The 20026-nt window shown below is 36.4% G+C and overlaps 1 protein-coding gene across 3 annotated transcripts in view; it reads left to right on the top strand.

The window, feature by feature from the left end:
* The window catches only part of MLLT10 (MLLT10 histone lysine methyltransferase DOT1L cofactor), a 121930-nt gene that overhangs the window by 79791 nt on the left and 22113 nt on the right, over nucleotides 1-20026 (top strand). For all 3 annotated transcript variants that reach the window (XM_061996316.1, XM_061996317.1, XM_061996318.1), the window contains one exon: nucleotides 6065-6243. In XM_061996316.1, coding sequence (XP_061852300.1) covers nucleotides 6065-6243 — 179 coding nt within the window. The remainder of the gene's footprint in view (nucleotides 1-6064; nucleotides 6244-20026) is intronic.

Here is a 20026-nt window from a genome sequence, read left to right as displayed (position 1 = left end):
GTTGTGGGAAATTAGAACATCTGGAGGAAACAAATAAAAAGAAGCATGTATCTGTGTTTTCCCTGTCTTCCACCCCACCTCAAAAGAATGTAGGGTTTAGCTGAGGTGTAACTCGGTATGGTATGAAGGACATGGTATGAAAAGTTACAACTGTTCAGAAAGGATTGGAAGAAATTACTTGGGTCAGGGTTGGATATGAATTTGAGGCTAACAAGACTCAAAATCGCTATGTGATGGATTTTTAGAAGCTGGGAGAATATTTGAGGGAAGTATTACTTCATGCTTGTCCTTTTCTTGTGCTTTCCCTTCTGCAGCTGCTATTGGTCATTTTTGTAGGTGGATATAATGGTCTAGAAAAAAACAGTGCAGTTCTCTCTGTGTTCCTAGTCCAGTGTGCCATTCACTTTTCTCCTTGTGTCATGTTCAGACCTTATATAGAGCAAATTCAATTCAGCTGGGCTATGAAAAATGTCAATTTAAGCTCTTTTGCAGTGGAGGATTGTTACCTCTGCCATCTTGGAGTAACTCAAAATAGGAGCAGGCATACACTGTGCAAGGAAGCTGTCACCTTTCTGATAGTGATTTAAGCAGTTTTGAAATCTTACACTTAAAAGCCTACCTGTGGAAATTAAAGTCTTAATTGAGGACTGAGTTGGTTTAAGCACTTTATATGTGTTGTTTCAGGTTAATTAGCTGGTATATATGTTCCTCGTTGCTAGAGTTTATTGAAGAGACAAAAGCTAGAACACAAAAAATTTGGTTTAAACAGAAGTTAAAACTACTGTACTGTAAGGGTATGGGACCCCTGGTACAGGCTGACTATGTGTGGTCTCTCCTTCTCTGGAGATTTCCTGGACGTGTTTCTGTGTGACCTGGTCTAGGCGGACCTGCTTGAGCAGGGGATTGGACTAGATCATCTGTAGAGGTCCCTTCCAACCCTGACTATTCTGTCATTCTCTAACTCTGATGATGTGGTCATTCATGAGTGTAGGATCACATATAAAATAAAGTTGTTCTCTGTAGTAGGTGAGATTATCTGACTAGAGGAGCAGACCATATTGGTAGCTATGTGGATCATTTCTGGTCCTTCACCCTCAGCCTTGTTAGTGAACACATTTCTAAATGACTGTAGGTAGCTATACAGTCAGGATCATGAACGTAAGAATGGGAATGGGCAGAAGAGATTGATTAAACATCTTTTACTGGCTGAGCTGTTAAGGATTTGGGTTTAATTTTAATGGAGTTTGATAGCAGGCTTCAGGTCTTTGCTGTATGTGAGGATGATATGGCCTTTTAGATCACTGGTTCATCATATATGTGACATTGCCATGCCAAATTGTGTTCTTCGGTTGTGTGAAGATTCTTGTCAAATATTTTCATCTTTAAATCTGATCTATAGAGCATTTTCAAAAGGAGTAAGTATGGCAGTCTGCCTTCTGTGAATACATATGAAACTAGAATAGTGTTCTAAAAATATGTGTACGTGTGTTTTGTTATCTTACCTCCTCCCCTCCACCCTCAGCGTTGTGTATTCTTTGCGTACTTTTGAGTCTGTGAGCCTTTTTCCTTACACCTCATCATGGAGAGAAGACTGGATGCTCATTATGAAAGGAGGGCATTGACTGTTCATCCTGTGACAGAGAATGCTAGGCCTCCATCAAAAAAAGACCCCAATCACTTAAATGGAGGAAAATGCTGGCTTGTTATCGGGCTGAAAATCAGTAGCTATCGTTTCTCTGCACTTTTAGAACTTACTGCAGAATCTTGTAGAAATCTACCTGAAAGTAAACTGTACTACTTTGTTCATCAGCAGCAGGAAAACAGCTTGGTTATTTAATTCTTAGATTTCAGGTTTCTTCATGAAGGAAGCAGGTTGACCTTAGCATCAAGGCTATAGTTTCCTTATATCAGAAATTAATTGAATTGAAATACTGTTGTTAGCTCAGAACTTTCAACCACAACTTACTTCTCTTTTTAGACAACTGTATCAATAACATGTTTTTATTTGCTTGTGTTTAGTGTTAGATTCAATTTAATTCTTGTCCAAATGACAAAATAGCAAATAGTAGGAGATTTCTTTCACTGTTAACATTCCTATAGTTTTAGTTACTAATTAATGGACTGCTTCATTCAAAGGCATAAAAAGTATTGCTCTGTATAGAAAGTTGTAGGTTTTAGGGGAGACTTGTGGAGATCACCACAGGAAGTGAAAGTGTTGAAAACATGTATGTAGGTTCAGTTTTTGTAAAGAAGTTCCTGTTCTTACAACACAAAATTTCCTTTTATCTATGTGAATTTTGTGAATCCCTCTGAAGTTGTTGTCCTTGACTCTCTGCCCCATGTAGGAATGTTCTGTCGTTCTGTGCAACTTCTGTGGGGTTGCAAGGTTACATTTAAAAAAAGCCGTCACTGACCATATTCTGCTTACTCCTTGAGTTTTGGCAAAATGCTGGGATCAACAGCCTGTGGCAAATACCTCAAAGAACTTCCTCTTTTCACAGTTGTTTCAAGTTACGGACTTCAATAAAAAAATACAGCTTTATGGAAGGGATAATATTTTCCCATCTTCCCAAAGAAGCAGTCTGCATATTCTGTCTCTTGATTTTGGCCCACAATAAGGTTTAACCCTATTGTCTGATTTTGAGCAAGCTTGATAAAGGTGTATAAAATATATAAGTTCCTGTAATAGGGATGAACAGTATATGTCTACAGGAGTGATCACTGCTTGATTATATCTCATGCTGAACTAGGCAGTTACCAGCATAGGAAGGAAAGGAAGGGAGTTGAGTAATGTAGGGAGCTGTAATACTAGAGAATAAAAAGAACTGAGGATTTTGTAGCTAGATACAGTAATTGTGTTGGGAAAGCTTAGTGTGTTGTTGTCATCTCTGAGATGCAATGCTGTTGAAAGTCAGAATTGAATCCATTTTATTAATTCTTATGCTCATGGAACTACTTATCGTTTTAGATTTTGAATAAAATCACTAAAATTGTTCTGTGTGCCACTTGGTGTATGTTGCTGTGCAGCTAGTTCTGACTTGATGCTATTTGGTTCCTTTATTTCCTTGGTTATGTATTTCATCACTGATTGTTAGTAAAAAGAACACAGGGTTCCTATGTTCTAAAGTACTAGCTCTCTGTGCTTAAGCAGTTATTTGTTGTCCAGAGATGCTTTTCTCCTGTTGCCTTTTTGTTAAGCCTTTCACTCCAGCAATGCAGGCTATATGTACATTTTATCTGTCAGAACCTGAAACCATGTTCTGCAGCTGTGGTACCAGTGTTAAGCACAGCCAGAACTTTACCTGAACAGTATTACATGTCCATTTCCACCTGCAGTTGAGGAACAGTGTTCCATTTAACATGCTGAAGACTGTGTTCAGCCATGCTGTTTATGCCTCTGGCAAATTACACAATACTGTTCATCACAAGCCATAGCTATTTGGCTCTTTTGTAATATGGGAAGGACTTCAAGGTGGTTTGTTTGTTTTAATCATTAATGTGATTTATAGTGATTTGTTAAGACTTTTGTTATTGTTCCTGCCTGATCCAGAAAGTGATTTATCTCTCCCAAAAGGACAACTTGATATATTTGACACATTTAAAATATGTACTTTCTTGACTTTCATATATGATATGCACATAGTTTGTAGCTATTTTGGAAACGGTGTAAGAATCAAGGATTTGTTTGTATATTTAGCACAGTTCTTATTTGAATGCTTGCATGGAGTAATGTCTTGGTTGCATGACTAGTTCCAGAAAGTGCATGTACTTATGTATTAAATACAGTATTGCTGAATGGAAATACTTAGCTCAAACAGAGTGTGCAGATAGGTCATATTTATCCTACAGTTTGAAACAACAACGAATAGTGAGTGTTTTTGATAGTACTACTACTAGCAACAAATAATAGATGACCTCATTCCACTGGCAAAGTTGTGTACTGCTTCTTTTTTTGAAATAGTTATAGGACCGTGATTTTATAACTGCCTGCTTGTATTCCAGAATTTTATTTTTAAGAGGAAGAATAAACCTTATTATTAAAATAGAAGCAGCAGAAGCTCTACATTATTAAATATGTAAGATTTTTTAAAAATAAGAAAAAAATCCACAATAACTTTAAAAAATTGTGGATTTTTTTACCTTTCTGGCAAAATATCTTTATTTTTTATTGTTTGGCTCTCACAAAAAAAAAATTGTTTTCTCCACTCATTATCATTGATTCACCAGAGAATTGCATGAGAATCTCTCATTTTTCAGCAATTTCGATGCATTTCATTGTTATAAAGCATTAAAAATACCAAGGGTCAAAAGTCTCATACTTTCTACTAATTTGAAGACTTTGACTGAAAGCAGATTTAAAACAACCTCTTTTGAGGGCTGGACTATATTTAAGTTTTTGTCGTTGTAATTATATCACGTGTAAGAGCAGACTCTGTAGCCAAGGGTATTTGTTAATCATGTTCATATTGGTAGTTTTTAGAGGCAAACCCAGAGCAGGATCTATATTTTCTGTTGAGTTAGATGAGGCAGGAAATAACTGGGGAAGAGTCATAACAAAGTGAACACTTTAAGGATCTTAATTGGTAGTAATGCCATAACTGTAGATTTTTGGGATGGTGAGGGGAAAATGATCCAGGAAGGTGTGCTGACTGGAAAAAGATACTAAGGTCAGTACAAAAGCAGAGCAGATATGGAATTGCACTATGATGAAGAGACTGGGGAGAAGATGACAAGAAGTCACTAACCTTAGGCAGGAAAAGAAGTGTTGTCAGAATGTGTCTTCAGCTATTTTTTCCTATCTTCTTTCTCTGCTGGGTCTGGCTGGTTTTCTCTTCCCTTTTTCTTGACAGTTACTAGAGGCAGGGAATTTAAGATGCATCAGCATTTGCGTATTATGTCTGGGTTTGGTTGATGTTAGTCTCCCTTGACTGCCTGTGCTCAGAGGGATTGCTGGGTGGCGAGTGATGGTTTAACATGGCGTATCTTCTTATTGTCACTGCCTTCTTCATTATTTGTATGAGTGACAAACAAGCTCCACCCTTTGCCTTCTAACTGGCATTTCAATTCTGTTGTTTTTTTTGATCTAACCATGTTCATTCTACTTCTGTTTACTCCCTGTGGCACTCTTCCTCTAACTGCAGTTCAGTGCTACCATGCTTGATATTCCTTGGCCAGCTGACAGCTCACTTATCTAATGCACGTGGAGCCTAACAGTTTCATAGACAGGTACTACTTCTTGTCCTGGGCTTCTGGTCAGTAGGGTTTTTTCCCAACCTATATAATGAACTTTACCCTGCATGTAGATGAACGGAAGTAATGGCTTCACAGAGGGGTATGAACTCTTCCTATTTAAATTGCTAACGTACAAGTCTGACTAATGTTAACATGTTTAGTCATTTACTTGTTGGCGGTTGTAGCAGAAATGTTAGTCAAGCGTTTGTAGATCACGGATGGAGTTTTTAGTTTGTGGATAAATTAAATACCACCAGTTCTACCAGCAAATCTTGAGTACTTTGTCCTCAGACTTGCTGTCAATGTTTTTCTGAAAATACATAAGCAATTCTTAGTTACCAAAATTGCAGTTTTTAATAAATATATGTTGTTTAGAAACATTTTACTTCAAAAAGTATCTTTCCGTTTGTATTGTGATGTCAGTTCTCTAGCTCAATACTTCATTATTTACTTAATTTTTACAGTAATTCATTGAATGAACAAACTCTTACAGCAGACTTAGTTGAAGGCAGGCGTTTTAGCCATAAGTTCTGCTACTGTTAATATCTGAGCAGTTTGTAATGCACATAAATATTTGATTTATCACACATGTTTTACAAAAACTTAGATCTGAATCAATCTGTGTTCCCTGATCTGTAGAATGTCAAATGCTGAGAGCACTTTTATCGATCAGCATGGTTAGAATTTCTACAGAGGAGCTTTCTGCATTATGTATTAAGTGATCTTGTTTGTCTTGAGTAATTTCTACTGCATATTTACATGGTTACTAGAAAACAGAGGGAGGGGGAGAGAGAGAGATGCATGTAATCATTTTTTTTGTAATTTTTTTCAGGTATTTTTAGCAACAATGATGTAGCAGTATCATTTCCAAATGCAGTATCTGGCTCAGGATCTAGCACTCCCGTTTCCAGTTCTCATTTACCTCAGCAGGCTTCAGGCCACTTGCAGCAAGTGGGAGCTCTATCACCTTCAACTGCGCCTTCTATAACTACTGTTGTTGCTGCAACTCAGGTAAACTATCACAAGAGTTTAAGATAGCAAACCATATTCTTGACCTGCTTATTTTCAATGTGAAAAGAAACAGTAGTTTGTTTGCAAAATAAGTTAATAAAAATTGTATTTGTTGTGAACATGTTGTAGTGGTTAGAAGTTCCACATCATATTACACAGTCCCATCTTTTGTAGAGATCATAGATTTAAAGAAATGGTCTGTGGAAGTGTGTAGTAATAATAGTGACTGTATTACGACTAACAGCATAAATGCTGATCACAGTTCATCAATGCTCTAACCAACATGTTAATCAGAACAATGTTTTCAGAAAAGATTTAAAAAGAAGAAAATACGCAAGGTTTTGCATGCTTCATGCAAAATTGCTGGTATCAGTTAAACAACAGAAGGGTTTATTGGGAGATTTGGCAAGTGGACAGCTAAGACTAGCCTTGGCAAAGATGTGGTCAAGACTAACATCTTGATAGCAAATGCAAGTTGACATCTGTGCTATAGTTTTGTATTGGAAAAGTCATACAAATGAGGATACGTAGTTTATGTTTGATGGTGAAAGGATAAGGGAGGCACTGGAGGAGTGCAGAAGGGTGACATATGCAAAGTAACGAACCAGAAAAAGTATCTTTGTTGCAGTATTTTGTGTGAATTTAAGCTGGGCAAGATTGTATGTGTCAAGGCAATAGAGTACAAAGTTGTAGCTGTAGAGAGCCACCACTTCACGTGATAAATGTGAAGGAAAACTGTAATTGACATGGTGTTTTTGTACTTGCATTTCTGATTTTTGTTTTGTAGTGAGACAATGAATGTTTCAAATATGCCTTTTTTTGTGCTTAGGTATAAGCAATCAGCTTTCATTTCTAGAGTCTACAGTGACTTAAGATGGTGATTATAAACGTAAAGAGTTAAAATCAAGCTTAATACCTACATAGTTAAGTGTGTGTATATACATGAACACGTGTGTATAGTACATGTATAGCAGAAATACTATGTGGAGACCAACACAACATACACTTAAATATCAAATAATACTTCATTGTTATAGGTGACAATTCACATTCTTACATAATTCTTCTGGGCTGATTTCCTAAAGAACTAAGGCTTGTGTTATGCCAGTGTGTCTATGGGATTTCTTTAGTTTAATAAGTAAAATGAAACAAAATAATATATAACTATAGTGATGGCAAGGAATAGAGAAAGAAAACCCAAGGGGAGAAAAACCCCAAACCACAAAAAACCCCCAGATGATACTCAGTGCAGTTGCTCACCCCATGCTGACTGATGCCCAAGCAGTGATTTGCTCCTCCCTGCCAGCTTCCCCCAGTTTATATACTGGGCATAACGTTCTGTGGCCTAGAATAGCCTTTTAGTGACTTTAGGTCAGCTGTCCTGGTCATGCTTGTGCTCCCCCAGCCCACTTGCTGATGAGGTGAGGTGAGAAGCAGAAAAGACCTTGGTGCTGTACAAGTTCTGGTTAGCAGTAACTAAAGCAACCCCTTGTTCAACACTTGTTTCCAGCACAAATCCAAAACACAGCCCTGTACTAGCTATGAAGATCAGTTGTTGCAAACTGCTAAAAGACTTCACCAGCCTGTGTTGACAAGGTGGTAAGAAGGCAAATGAAATTAATGGTAAAAGGCAGTTTCTATTCAAGATAGATACGCTACAGTAGCTAGCAAAAGAGGTACAACAAGAGCTATGGTAGTGAATAATGATGACAAGTAGCATGTTTATAAGGAATAAGTAAATAGGGTGGGACTCTTGGCCTGAAAAAAAGGCACTGAGATGTGATAAGTCAAAGGTCTGTAAAATCACAAATTACATGGGCAAGTTGAATAAACAAGAACTGTGCACCATCACTTCTTTCTATTAAACTGTCAGAGAATAAACAAATTCAAAAAGCATTGAGACAGAGCCCATTTTTAGCAAGTCAGAACAGAAATACTTAGTATTTTTTTCTTCATGTTGTCACAAGAAAGTAGTATAGCCTAGGAGATGCACTTTCTCTTAGTGTTTAGCTGAACTAGAGAGCCCTCCATAGGTTAAGTGCTTAAAATTCTTGTACTTCCTTTGGCTTTGGCTTTTGGGAGATGGGTTGGGTTGGTTTGTGGTTTTTTTACTCCCTCAGAGGAGTCAGGTGCTCAGTACCTAACGTGTTTTCAAGTGATTGTACACTTACTTGTCAGGATCTTGTTCTACCATTTAAAGAGTCTTTTGGTTTTGAACTATAAAGGGAGGAGCAAATGCTGAAAAGTTTTGGTTGACAGCCTTAAAAGGGACTTGCTGTGTTTGCATGGAGAATTAACAATGTCGTATGCTGCTTCAGTGATTCCTGGACTACGCTTTGGTAACTAGAGTCTGCCACTTGGAAATTCATAAAGGCTTAGTCTTTCAGGATGGGTTTTTTTGTCTCAATGATGTCAATGCCTGAAATTTAACTTGGTCCTTCCATCATCTGAGCTATTATACAGGCATCGATATTTCAACCAAACATCATCCCTCAGATAAGCTGTGTAGCATGATGTGTCTGTGTAGCATGTCATGTCTCTTAAGTTATGGTCTACAAACAAGGCACCTATGTTTATTGTCCCAATCTTTTTTCCCTTCTGTACTCCCTGTCTTCATAGTTTACAGTTAGACTGACACTTTTCCTTTTTGTCTGGCATCAAATTTCCACTTTAGGCTAGATTGCTTTAACTGTCAACTTTCTGGGTTTTTCACTTTGCTGATTTATCAGTTTTGAGATGAACTTTCTACAAAGAAGCTGTAGTGGCAAGAGGTAGTCAGTTGGTTTTAAGGTCCATGGACACAATTCGTCCTTATTCATGGAGAAAATGAGTTTACAAGACTACTTCCTAGCATGGAGGAAAAAGAAGATTGATGTCTGTTGTGAGTTTTAAAATATTAAGTGCTTTCATGTTGTGGTTGAAGTTTAGGATTGGTGCTGCTTGCCTCATTGCCCAGGCAGATTAGATACTTTTCCCAACTTTCAAGGCTTGAAAATAACATGCAGGATCCCCTGACTGAAAATGTTTCCTGGACTCCCCTTCAGTGTCAGTTCATGAGGTCCTTACTATTGTTTGAAGAGACTCAGCCAGGAGAATCTATTTTACCATGTAGTTGTTCTTCAATTCAAGAGAACGGTTTTTTTTTCATGTAGTTGTCATAAATGACTGATTATACTTTAAAGGGTTGGGGTTTACCTACTCAGTTCTTCATCAAAGTTCTGTATCTGTTTACTGAACTCTTGTGCATGTATTCACAGTGTTTACCCACCTCTTGACCAGGCAAGTCTTCAAATAACAGTGTGCTAATATATTTTTTGTGTGGAATACTAATTAAAAGAAAATCAACCAGTGTTCTTGGTGTACATACAGTGGTTGTAAGCTAATAAGCTTGTGCCTCTATAGCAGTTAGAAAGTAATAGTTAAAAAACATTTTATATATGAACTGTTAGTTAAGAGAGCAAGTATGACCAAACTTTAGTTGCTCAGCTATTTGATGAAGATGGCAGATGTGCAATTGAAATAGTATTAAAAATTGGAATAGCTTCATCATAAAAATCATAAGAATAGTTACAGTTGGAAAAGACCTTTAAGATCGAGTCCCACCACTCACCTCACACTGCCAAACCTGTCGCTAAACCAAACCATGTGCCTCAGTACCTCATCTACGCATCTTTTGAATATCTGTAGGAATGGCGACTCCACCACCTCCCTGGGCAGGCTGTTCCAATGCTTAACAACTCTCTCAGTGAAAAAATTCTTCCTAATGTCCAATGTAAACCTCCCCTGGTGCAACTTAAACTCGTTTCCTGGTGTCCTATCATTTGTTAGTAGAGAAGAGATGGACCTCCACCTCACTGCATCTCACCTTCAGGTAGCTATGGAGAGTAATCAGCCTCCTCTTCTCTAGGCTAAACATCCCCAGCTCTCTCAGCTGCTCCTCATCACGCTTGTTCTCTAGACCCTTCACCAGCTTTGTTTCGTGTCTCTGGACTTGCTCCAGCACCTCAGTGTCCCTCTTGTTTTCTTAGATCTCTGCTGGGTATTTGTAATTATGATTTTGGAGACAACATACATTTATCAGTTGTTGTTGGAGTTTTTTCATTTTTTTTTAAAAGCAAAGCTCTTAAAAATTCTAAAGAGCAGGTTTTGACAACACCATTTTTTTTAGAATTACTCTCAACATTGAACTTGATTAGGAGATTATGATAGATGTCTAATACAGAAAATCTTGTTCATAGTATTAAGAAAACTTGCAAATAATTAAAAGCAAGTGTCCTGAAGTGAGAAAATTGGGTAATACTACTGTGCCTTGTGTTTATTTTTCAATAACTGATATGTCCGTACAAAACTTCAGTGGTTATAACTCCAAAATGTAGCTTTTTCCTTCAGTGACTAAATAACACTGATTTTAAAGTATTGAAAAACCTGGTTTTTGATTCATTAATTCTATTGTCTAGTATGATGGTTCTCATACTGTGGTGTGTTTGTTAAGACAAAAACACAGTATGGGCCTTGTTGCAATAATCTTTTATTTTGTGTCTCATTTTCTTCTCTCTCATGCCATGCATAATTTTTGTTACAATCTAATAAATCCAGAAGAGATTATTAGCTTGTGTTCCATACTGTGCCATAACTGAATTAAATGCTGGTGTTCCTCACCAGGTGGGAATCAGTGGTATACTAAAAATTCCACTTACTGGTAAAGCACTTTTTTTTTAATGTGTGTGTGTCTCATTCCTCTTATTTGTTGTGTCATGGGCATAGCCTCAGATAGATTATACTGATTAATTCAGTGATGCTTTTATTAGCACAACAATGCATTAAACAATTGCAAGAATGTAAAAGAAATAGGATACAAGTGAGAAAGTACGGGCCACACAAATATTTGCTCCTGGTTTTCTGTGAATGGATCCTCTTGATGTGTGTATTGGTAGGGCCTGTTTTGCATGTAACAGTGAATTACTATATCCAAAACTCTTGGAAGTGTGTCTTATAACTTTTCCATAAACATTAATGTGTGCTCTGTTGTTGGGAAAAATAACTTTTTTGCATTTGGATTTTGAGTATTATCTTAATTTTTCCCTGCTAGGCCAAGTCACAAGCTGCACTACTCTGAGGTCCTATGGTCAGTTTTTATCTCAAAGATTTCTTTGTGTTTCATAATTGTAGCAAAAATGGTTGTCAGCTCTAACAGTTTGCTGTACTGCTCTTTCTGATAAGTTATTCTTGATTCATAAAAGAAGTCGTAACCTAAGTGCCTCAGTATCTTTTTATATTGTACAGCTTGATTTGTTTTCTGCTCATCAGGAAATGGTGGTTGCTAGATTAAAAAGTTACTTAAAAAAATTACTTGATATATCTAGTGTTTTATTATGAATTGTTTGCTACTTTGATTGAGGTTGAGATTGAAATGGTAGAGCTGTCTATTCTTTTGGATGCCTTAAATGAGTGAAATTACCCTACTAGTGCTCCATGGCAATTTATTTCTGGGATCTCTACATTCCAAATACAGGATGAGATTGAAGAAATTGAAGTAAGGCTTTTGACTATTTTTTTCTTCCAGTCATTGATTATTAAAGCCATCTCTCAGACTGTATTCCTTTTAAGAAAAAAAAAAATGCATTTAAGTACCTTGTGTCATTTTATTAGTGTTTTTAGTGGGAGTGGAAATGGCATGTAGTGGTTTCTTTAAGATATACAGCCTTTTATTTTAAACATTTGTAGTTCATTGACTCTTTGGTGCTGGTATTGTATTATTTGGTAATGTATGATGTTTACATTATAGTAATCTCAGTTCACTCAAACTTTCAGGATTTATTCTTATTCTGGAAATTGAATATGATCAAATCGTGACTTTGTAGATGACTCTCTTGGATTTTTTTGTCCCATGTGATGGTATTTGTGCTCTCAGTGACTGCAATAAGCACATCTGTAAGGCAATTTCAGGCAACCACTAACCTGGTTTACAGATACAGTCCAAAATATTGTTTTCTGTTTCCTAGGGCAAAGAGAAAAATGGTTTCAGTGGATTCTTCTTCCTTTTTAAAGCTGTTTTGCTTCCTCTGCAGTTTCTGTTTTCTTTTCTGCCCACATTTCCATCTCTTACTTCATGCACTGTGTTTCCTTTGCCACAGAAGCAGCTAATAAAGAGAAGGAAAAGGACATGAAGTACCTCAAATGGCAGTCCTTATAGCTTGCACAGAAATGGGGTGACTTAGTAGTTGCTCTTTGTTACTCTTTTTAGTCCAGAATTTATTTGTAATGGCATGATAGGTCCACTGAAACACAGTGTAATGAAGTATTGCCTTCATGGTGGAGATGTGATGATTGGGAAGGTAGGCTCTCCTGTTTGGTTGCAATTCTAAGTAAATAAAGTTTGCTTTAATTGCTTACACTATTCCCTTCTGAAGTTTCTTTGGCTGTACTCCTTTTAGAAGCAGTAGAAAGACAGCAAGGTTTTCTTTGACATTCATCTAGTGGTGGTTATCCAGCTTTTGGAGGGAGATAAGGCTTATTTTTTTCCCATATATTTTATTTGTTAACAATAGGTACATGTTGAAAGCTCAGAAATCATGACATGTTTTCAGATTCTAAATGTAGGACTTCTGATGTTCCAGATGCTTCTGTCTTGTGGTTTTTACTTTCTTACTTTCAGAATGAGTCTGGTCACTAATTTTGGATGTCTGTAGTCCTCTGCTCCTTTTCCACCTTATTAATTCACACTATTTTTTGCTTCCTATTTTAGTGAGTTTTTTTCTTGTAATAGTTTAAGTTATTTCGGTGACAATAAGTAGAAATACATGAAAAAAAGAATTCGATTCTTGTCCCTGTCAACAGAGAAGTTAAGAGCACTTTGGGGGGCAATCCTACTTAGACTTTCCAAAACAGAGGTGGAATTATTAGGAGGAAATTTAATAGTGTATCTTCATCAAGTAGTCTTTGTTGAAGATTCAAGTTAAGAGGTTTTTTGCAAGTCTTCAGAAAGGAAATTTGTACATTTTCATAGGACAGTAAAATACACACATCTGACTAATAGTGCTGCTGAGTTTGCAGTTGTAGCTTCAAATTATGGATGTCATACTCTTAATTTGAGTGTTGCCATGGAAGATACCCTTACATCCACTTCTGTTTCCTAGTCTTGGTCAGAGAAATATATCCTGTTTCCTGCCCCCTCCCCCCCAAGAAAATGGAATATTAAGCTCAAAGGAAACAAGAGAAGGGGAGGAATGTTTCAGGTTAAGCATCTGCAGTTTGCTAGAGCTGGGTAGGAGAAAGAGTAAGTCAGTTAAAGGGAAGTTTCTGGGCCATCTTCTCTCTGTGGGTACTTTAGAAAATGCCAGGTATATTAGCTGTCAGGGTTTAAAGAACTGTTCTTTGGGGAGTAGAATGAATACACACAGAAAGGGACAAATTGCCCTCAATTCGAGGACACAGGGATGTGACAGATGTGGCAATTTCAGACTTGAAGTACTATGCACTAGATTGTTAGATGTGAGCTTTCTTCTTCACGAAGTTACACATCACAACCACATGTAATGGCTGAAGGTAAGAATTTAGTGTAATACTCTTGCAAGCACCATTGGACTTAAAACTATAGACTTTGAAACAAATTTATTTAAGCAATAATCCTTTCTTGAAATGCAAAAGAACTTATCCTCATTATGGTGAATTACATTAGCCATGTAATTAGAGGTGATTTCCATAACTTAGGAAGACCCCTGCGTTCTTTTAATATTTTTTTTCAGGCCACTTCCTAAAGTTCATTTCTCACTATAGAAATAATTGATATGTTGAATGCCAGAATAGCACTGATGAAGTGCAGAATCTACTGCTTACCTGCAAAGCTAGTAGTGGATGGGTGCCTTGTGGTGTGAAAACTCTCATCCCTTAGGAACCAATCATTTATGTAAAGCACAGACAGCGCTTATCACAATATGTTAATGTGTTGCTGAATTTCTCCCAAATATACTCTTCTGGTGATCATAATATCAAATCATACCAGTCTTATTCAATCTAAAGTTTTGATCTTTCCTGCAGATAAACAAGTGTTTTGTAAGTTCTGTTATTTCATTTTGAGTGCAGTTTATACATTGCCATATGGTGTGTGGCATGTTGTTTTGGTGGGGTTTTTTTTAAAGATCTAACATAAAAGTAGCAATTTGTGATCAGTTTGGTTGTATTTTCTTCATTTCTCTTCTTAAAGAAGATTTGTGTTACCTTTAATAGGAGTGGTAATTAAAAGGAGAATAATAAAACATCTGGAGATCATGATATTGCATGGTTTAAGCAGCATGCTTCCAAAAAAAGGAGAAATAATGTACTGTCTGTGATACTAGAATTCTCTAATCCATAGAAATGATGGATACATGAAAACCAAATAACATGTTTTATCATAGAATAGAATCATAGAATGGTAGGATTAGAAGGGACCTTTAGAGATCATCTAATCCAACCCCTCTGTAGAAGCAGGTCAACCTAGATCACTATGAAAACGCCTCTTGATGGTAACATCTCTCAAAAGAGATCCTGCCCACTGGGTCAAAGGTGAAATATCAATCTGGGTCACAGGCTGTTTGGATACTGAAATTACTCTGTTCTCCTTAGAACTTAAGATACAAAAGGAAAAGCCAGCACATCCAGAACAAAAAGAAGTAATTTTCAATAGAATATGTTGTTCATCCTTGGGAATCATTGCCACAGGAAAAATGTCATGCTGGTAGATTTAGAAATTGTCCTAATGCATCCTTCAGTGTGTTGTAGACAAGAGAGGGTTTTGGTATTATGGTGCAAGGTGTAAATAGAAAATAGTGACATGCTTTCCAAAACCTGTAAACCATATTTGTGTCACAGTCACTTAAAAGTATTGCAAAATGAAAAATGCAAAAGGAAAAATGCGAAGAAACAGTGCTAATAAAGGTTTTTCCATCTAAATTGTGTTTGTCACTTAAAAACTGATTTAATTGCTTGTTACTTCTAGGTAAAACGGGTAAAAATCAAATTTTCTTCTCATTCAGTCTAACAGGATTTTTGGGGTGGGGGTAGAGGGAAGTAGCAAGGAGGAAGAATTTACAGCCAGAGGGAAAATTCCTTCTAACATGTGACTCAACTAGAAGGAACAAAGGAATCATAGTTGCAAGGAATCTAGTATTTATCCCAATTAAAATCTTTACTTTTTGTATTTTCCTTTTGCTTTGGTACGACTGACTTCCTGTAGACTTATGCAGTATACAGGTAGTCTGAAAGACACTTAGTTGCATGATGTTGCACAGTGCTGCATGCTGAGACAACTGCATCAATGTTTCGGTCTAGCAATAAATGTTTTCTGCCTTCTCGCTGAAGCTTATTTAGCTTGGCTTATCTGGTGCTGCTGTAGCAACCATCAGTCTCCAGGCAACTGAGGCACATTGACCTCTTTGTTGAACTGAGTGTAGCACTTCTTCAATTTAGCTGCCTGAGACAATAGTAATGGTGTTGAATGTGAAAAATGTGAAATTTTCTAGTCTGTATTAAATGGAAAGAGTAAATAGAAAGTATTTAGATGAAACCAAAAGTTAAGGTTTGACTTGAAAAGGATTTCAGGTTTACATGATGCGTACTTTGTTACAAGCTGCAAAGTTCATTCTTGAAGCAATGTCCTTATAGGCCTTGTACAAAATGTTAAGAGTCTTGCAAGCGTTTTTATACAGCAGCAATTCTACTACTGTGGGTATTTATTTCATCACTTAAATAGCAAAGACTATTGACATTTTAACATTCTAAATAAATAGGAGTGGTTGTGTATAAGTGGCTGATTTCTAAATATTATGATTTTTGAAAGTAAAGATGATGTTGCAAGTAGTTACTTTTCTCTCAGATTCATTTTTTGCCATGTTATCCGTGTCTGGCTTCTTTTGTGAAAGGAAAAAAAGTACTGTATGAGTACACTGGGTATGTTTCCTAATCAAGGCATTCTTTCTGCTAGTCAGTATGAGAGTGAAAGTGTGATTCACAATATATAGGTTAATGTTCTTAAAGAAAACAGACTCATGGGTAGGATATTGCTTCCATTGTCTATGTAGAGCACATACAGGTTAAGTGCTGTGAGGACAGAGGTAGATGGAAAGGATGGAGGAACAAACTTGAGGTAAAAAGGATTTGTCAAAATAATATGTATCTATTTTCCGTTAGATTTGTGGGGGAGGTGGCGCAATCCCAAGGACTTATCTCTGTAAAGCCCTGTTCTTTAAAAATACAACCAAATGAACAAAAAAAACCCAACCAAAAAAGAGTTCTTAATGAGGCACTGTCTAGTAATTTTTTTGTGTCTAGTTTATAAATAAATAGATTTTCATTGGTTAAAATTCCATGTACTGTCCAGGTTAGTTAACATGGAAGAGTAAACTGGTAGTGGAGTTGAGAGAGCCTTTTCACATTATTGGATGATAGACCTTCTACCCATGTGGTTTTTAACGACTTGATGTGCCCTTGTTGTACACTGGTCAGAGATATAAATTAGTTTCTGTAGGTGTGCCATTAATTTTTCGTTTTGCCTTTCAAATCCCACTGTGTTTCCCAGTTACATTCATTCATGCCCTTCTTAGAAAATATTTGAGTGCTGCTGTTTGAAGGTTAGATGGTTTCATTTAATTGAAGGATATATTTGTACATTTAATCAAAACAATTGATTCTTAAAGATGGTGTTTGATTATTTGCTTGTTCATAAGCAAGATCTTCATTACAGCTAGAAGTTCAAAGTATTTGTTTTTGTTGGTAACATAAAAAGTACTAATGATGTGAATAATGTATCCATGGGATGGTTTTACTGTCATCTATACAGTTTTCCTGACAGGTATGAATTATAATGGTTTGTACATCTGTGATTAATGCCCTTTTTGATTGAAAAAGTTGCTGTTTTTTCCTTCTAAGATATCACAAACCATTTTTATGATTTAATTTGAACTTTCCCAGTCTCCTAATTAAGCTTTTCAGTTAATTCTTTTATTTCAACCAGTTACTGAAAAGGTTTATTGTAAAATTGCATCTTGATTATCGGTTTGATAAAAGCCCCAAACTTTAAGGACTTCAAAGCTCATGGATGGTCATGGTGGCAGTATGGAATGGGTGATCTTTTTCAATCCCACTATTGCTTTCATAGAATTAATAAGTAAAATCCTACAGTATATATTTGGGGTTGTTTGACATTGCGATGTATTTAGGGTAGCAGGTGAGGTTAGTTGTAGTAAGTACATGTTCTGCTTTCAGTCTTCAATAGTGCTGTAGGCTGGTTTAGTCAAGAAGTTCATACAATTTGCTTGAAAATTAGTGGTGTTCAACTTCCAACAAGGAAAAACCAAAATGAAAATCTAAAACCATTTTATGATTCTATGAAATGAAAGGACCAGTTTAGTGAAAATACATAAACGGTGTTTGTCATGCTGCATTGTAATATCATTTTGTGTTGTGCTAATTGTTTTGAAAACTTAAGTGATGATTTTCAGAAGAAATGTGGAAACAATATTTTATTAAGGATTTTCAGTTCCATCTATAGTTCTTGGCCTATAGGAAAAGCAAAAGGAATTTTGAATTATTTTAATTGCAAACAAGATGTAGGTAATATTTCTAAGCAAAATCCATACTGGTAGCGAAAATATTCAAGACTTGCAGCAAGTGATACATGAAAAGCTGTTGATGGGGCAGAACTTCCTCTTGTGCTTCCTAAAAATTTGATTATATTCCTGCAATTTAGTGCAGTTGGAGTGCTCTTCTGTGGCTGTGTGTTGTGATCCCAGATGAACAGCTAACGGGATTCAGAGCGATGTCATGTAGCAGTGTTTCCACTATATCTCCCAAATGAAGATAAAGATGGTACCAGGACTGATAGAATAAAAGGAAGCAATAGCACATTCTTCCCACTGCACTGAATACCCAAGAAAAGCCAGCTGTTTCGTGCTCCCTATAGTGTAACTGGCCTTGAGAATTCTAGGGATCAAAATCACCTGGGAAAGATAAGACCAGGTTGCTTTTACTGCTATCACTTGATAGACAGCTCTTTACACTTCTCAAGAAAAAAAACAATTTATATATAATTTTTTAGAAATCAAATTGTGATTACCATTGTGTACATAGCATTGTTATGTCTGAATAGCTAAGCTCATTTCATTGCAGTGCAAGTTGTAATTTTGGTGTTATTTTCAATAGTAACGTTGTTCAGATGTTGCTTGCCATTGACCAAAATACATCAGCTTAACTTCTAAATGAAGTAAGCTGATGTTAATATTTGGTCTAGTGCTTGAATTTCCTATTTCATGAAACTAGACAATTGCATGCATGGATGACATTAGTAACATCTCAGAAGTGCAGCAGAATAGCTCGCAGAAAATTTAGCTTTAAACTTCACCTGCAGCTATTTTTTTACACTGTTTTCAGTAGTAGCAGGCTGTGAGAAGTAGTTGTTGGTGATACCTAGTGCTCTTGATTTCTTTTTATTGGTGTTAATAGGAACAAGGGTAGTTTTATTAAAATAGGTAATTTGGTGATCTGTCACTAATTGTAAAGCATCATCATAATGCAACACAAAGCTACAATAGAGCAGTGACTATTTTTAAAGCAGAGAGGAAGAGGGAATATTGGTTGGACATAAACTGATTAAGAAGCCGCCTTGGAATTGGTTGTTCCGGCCATCCTTGTTGTCCTATCATGAAAGGAAGAGAGTTCAGTAATGGTTTAACTACAATTAAATCCCTCCCCTTTCTTTATGGAAACTCAACTGTAGGCATTTCAGCATTAGCCTAAACAATGGTTTTGAATATGTTAAGCCCCTAACAATTAGGGAGCAGTTTGGGGCATTGAATAATGGGGAATGATGCAATTGAACCTGACAGCTTCAACAGTCAGCCTACTCATGGGACCCGAAAGTTGTTCACACTTGGTTTCATCTCTCATCACACGCTGAGTATTAAAACCTTACTGGTGTGGAGCTGAGACAGAAATGAGGCCTGTTATCAGAAAATATTTCATAGCACAAAACTTGAAAGGAACAGGGGAATGGGCACGCTCAAAGGTTCTCAAATTTTGGAGACCTAATCTAATCACATAGAGCTAAGTGTAGCCTCATTTTTTCTCTTTTGTTTTTTTTTTTCTTGCTTTAAGAACATACAACTTTTGAAATTAAGAAACTCTTTTCCCTGGAAATTTAAGTAAATGTCCAGTTATTTAACCAAATAGTTGGCAACTAGTGTTACAGTAAAATACCATTTTGGAATGATGCAAACAAAAATCAAAGAGTTTTCAGTACTTCAGAAGATACTTAGTTAAGTTGTAAATCTCATTCTTTAATTAGAAGAATATACTTGCACTTTCTTGCAGTAGAGGAAGTGCCTTTAAGCATCAATCAAATATCAATCATTTACTCTTATTGCATTCGAGCATTCAGTGAATTATAGTGTGTCTTCCTTCTGTGCTGCTCTGCCGCTTGTTGCTTTACTGATTTATTTAACATGCCATAAATGAAAGCAGTGTGTTATATAACTCTAGATGGGCTTAAATCCCTCTGCCAAAATCTTTTCAGGAAAATTTGCTGCCTATTCAAAAGAAATACTTAGCAGACTCTTTATTTTATTAGATTCTACTTTTTGGTCATGTATTGTGTTGATTCTTTAAATAGAATCAATTGAAATGGAAAGAATACTACAGCTTTAAAAGTTCTGCATTTTAGAACACATTTCAATCCTGTGACCTTAATGTGTATTGACAGGATGATTGTGCATTTTTAATAAATGCTTGCTACAGCTTGTTTCAACTCTGA

This window comes from Colius striatus, chromosome 5 (assembly GCF_028858725.1).
Source record: "Colius striatus isolate bColStr4 chromosome 5, bColStr4.1.hap1, whole genome shotgun sequence".
NCBI classification, from domain to species: domain Eukaryota; kingdom Metazoa; phylum Chordata; class Aves; order Coliiformes; family Coliidae; genus Colius; species Colius striatus.
This window is presented reverse-complemented; position numbering and strand designations above follow the sequence as displayed.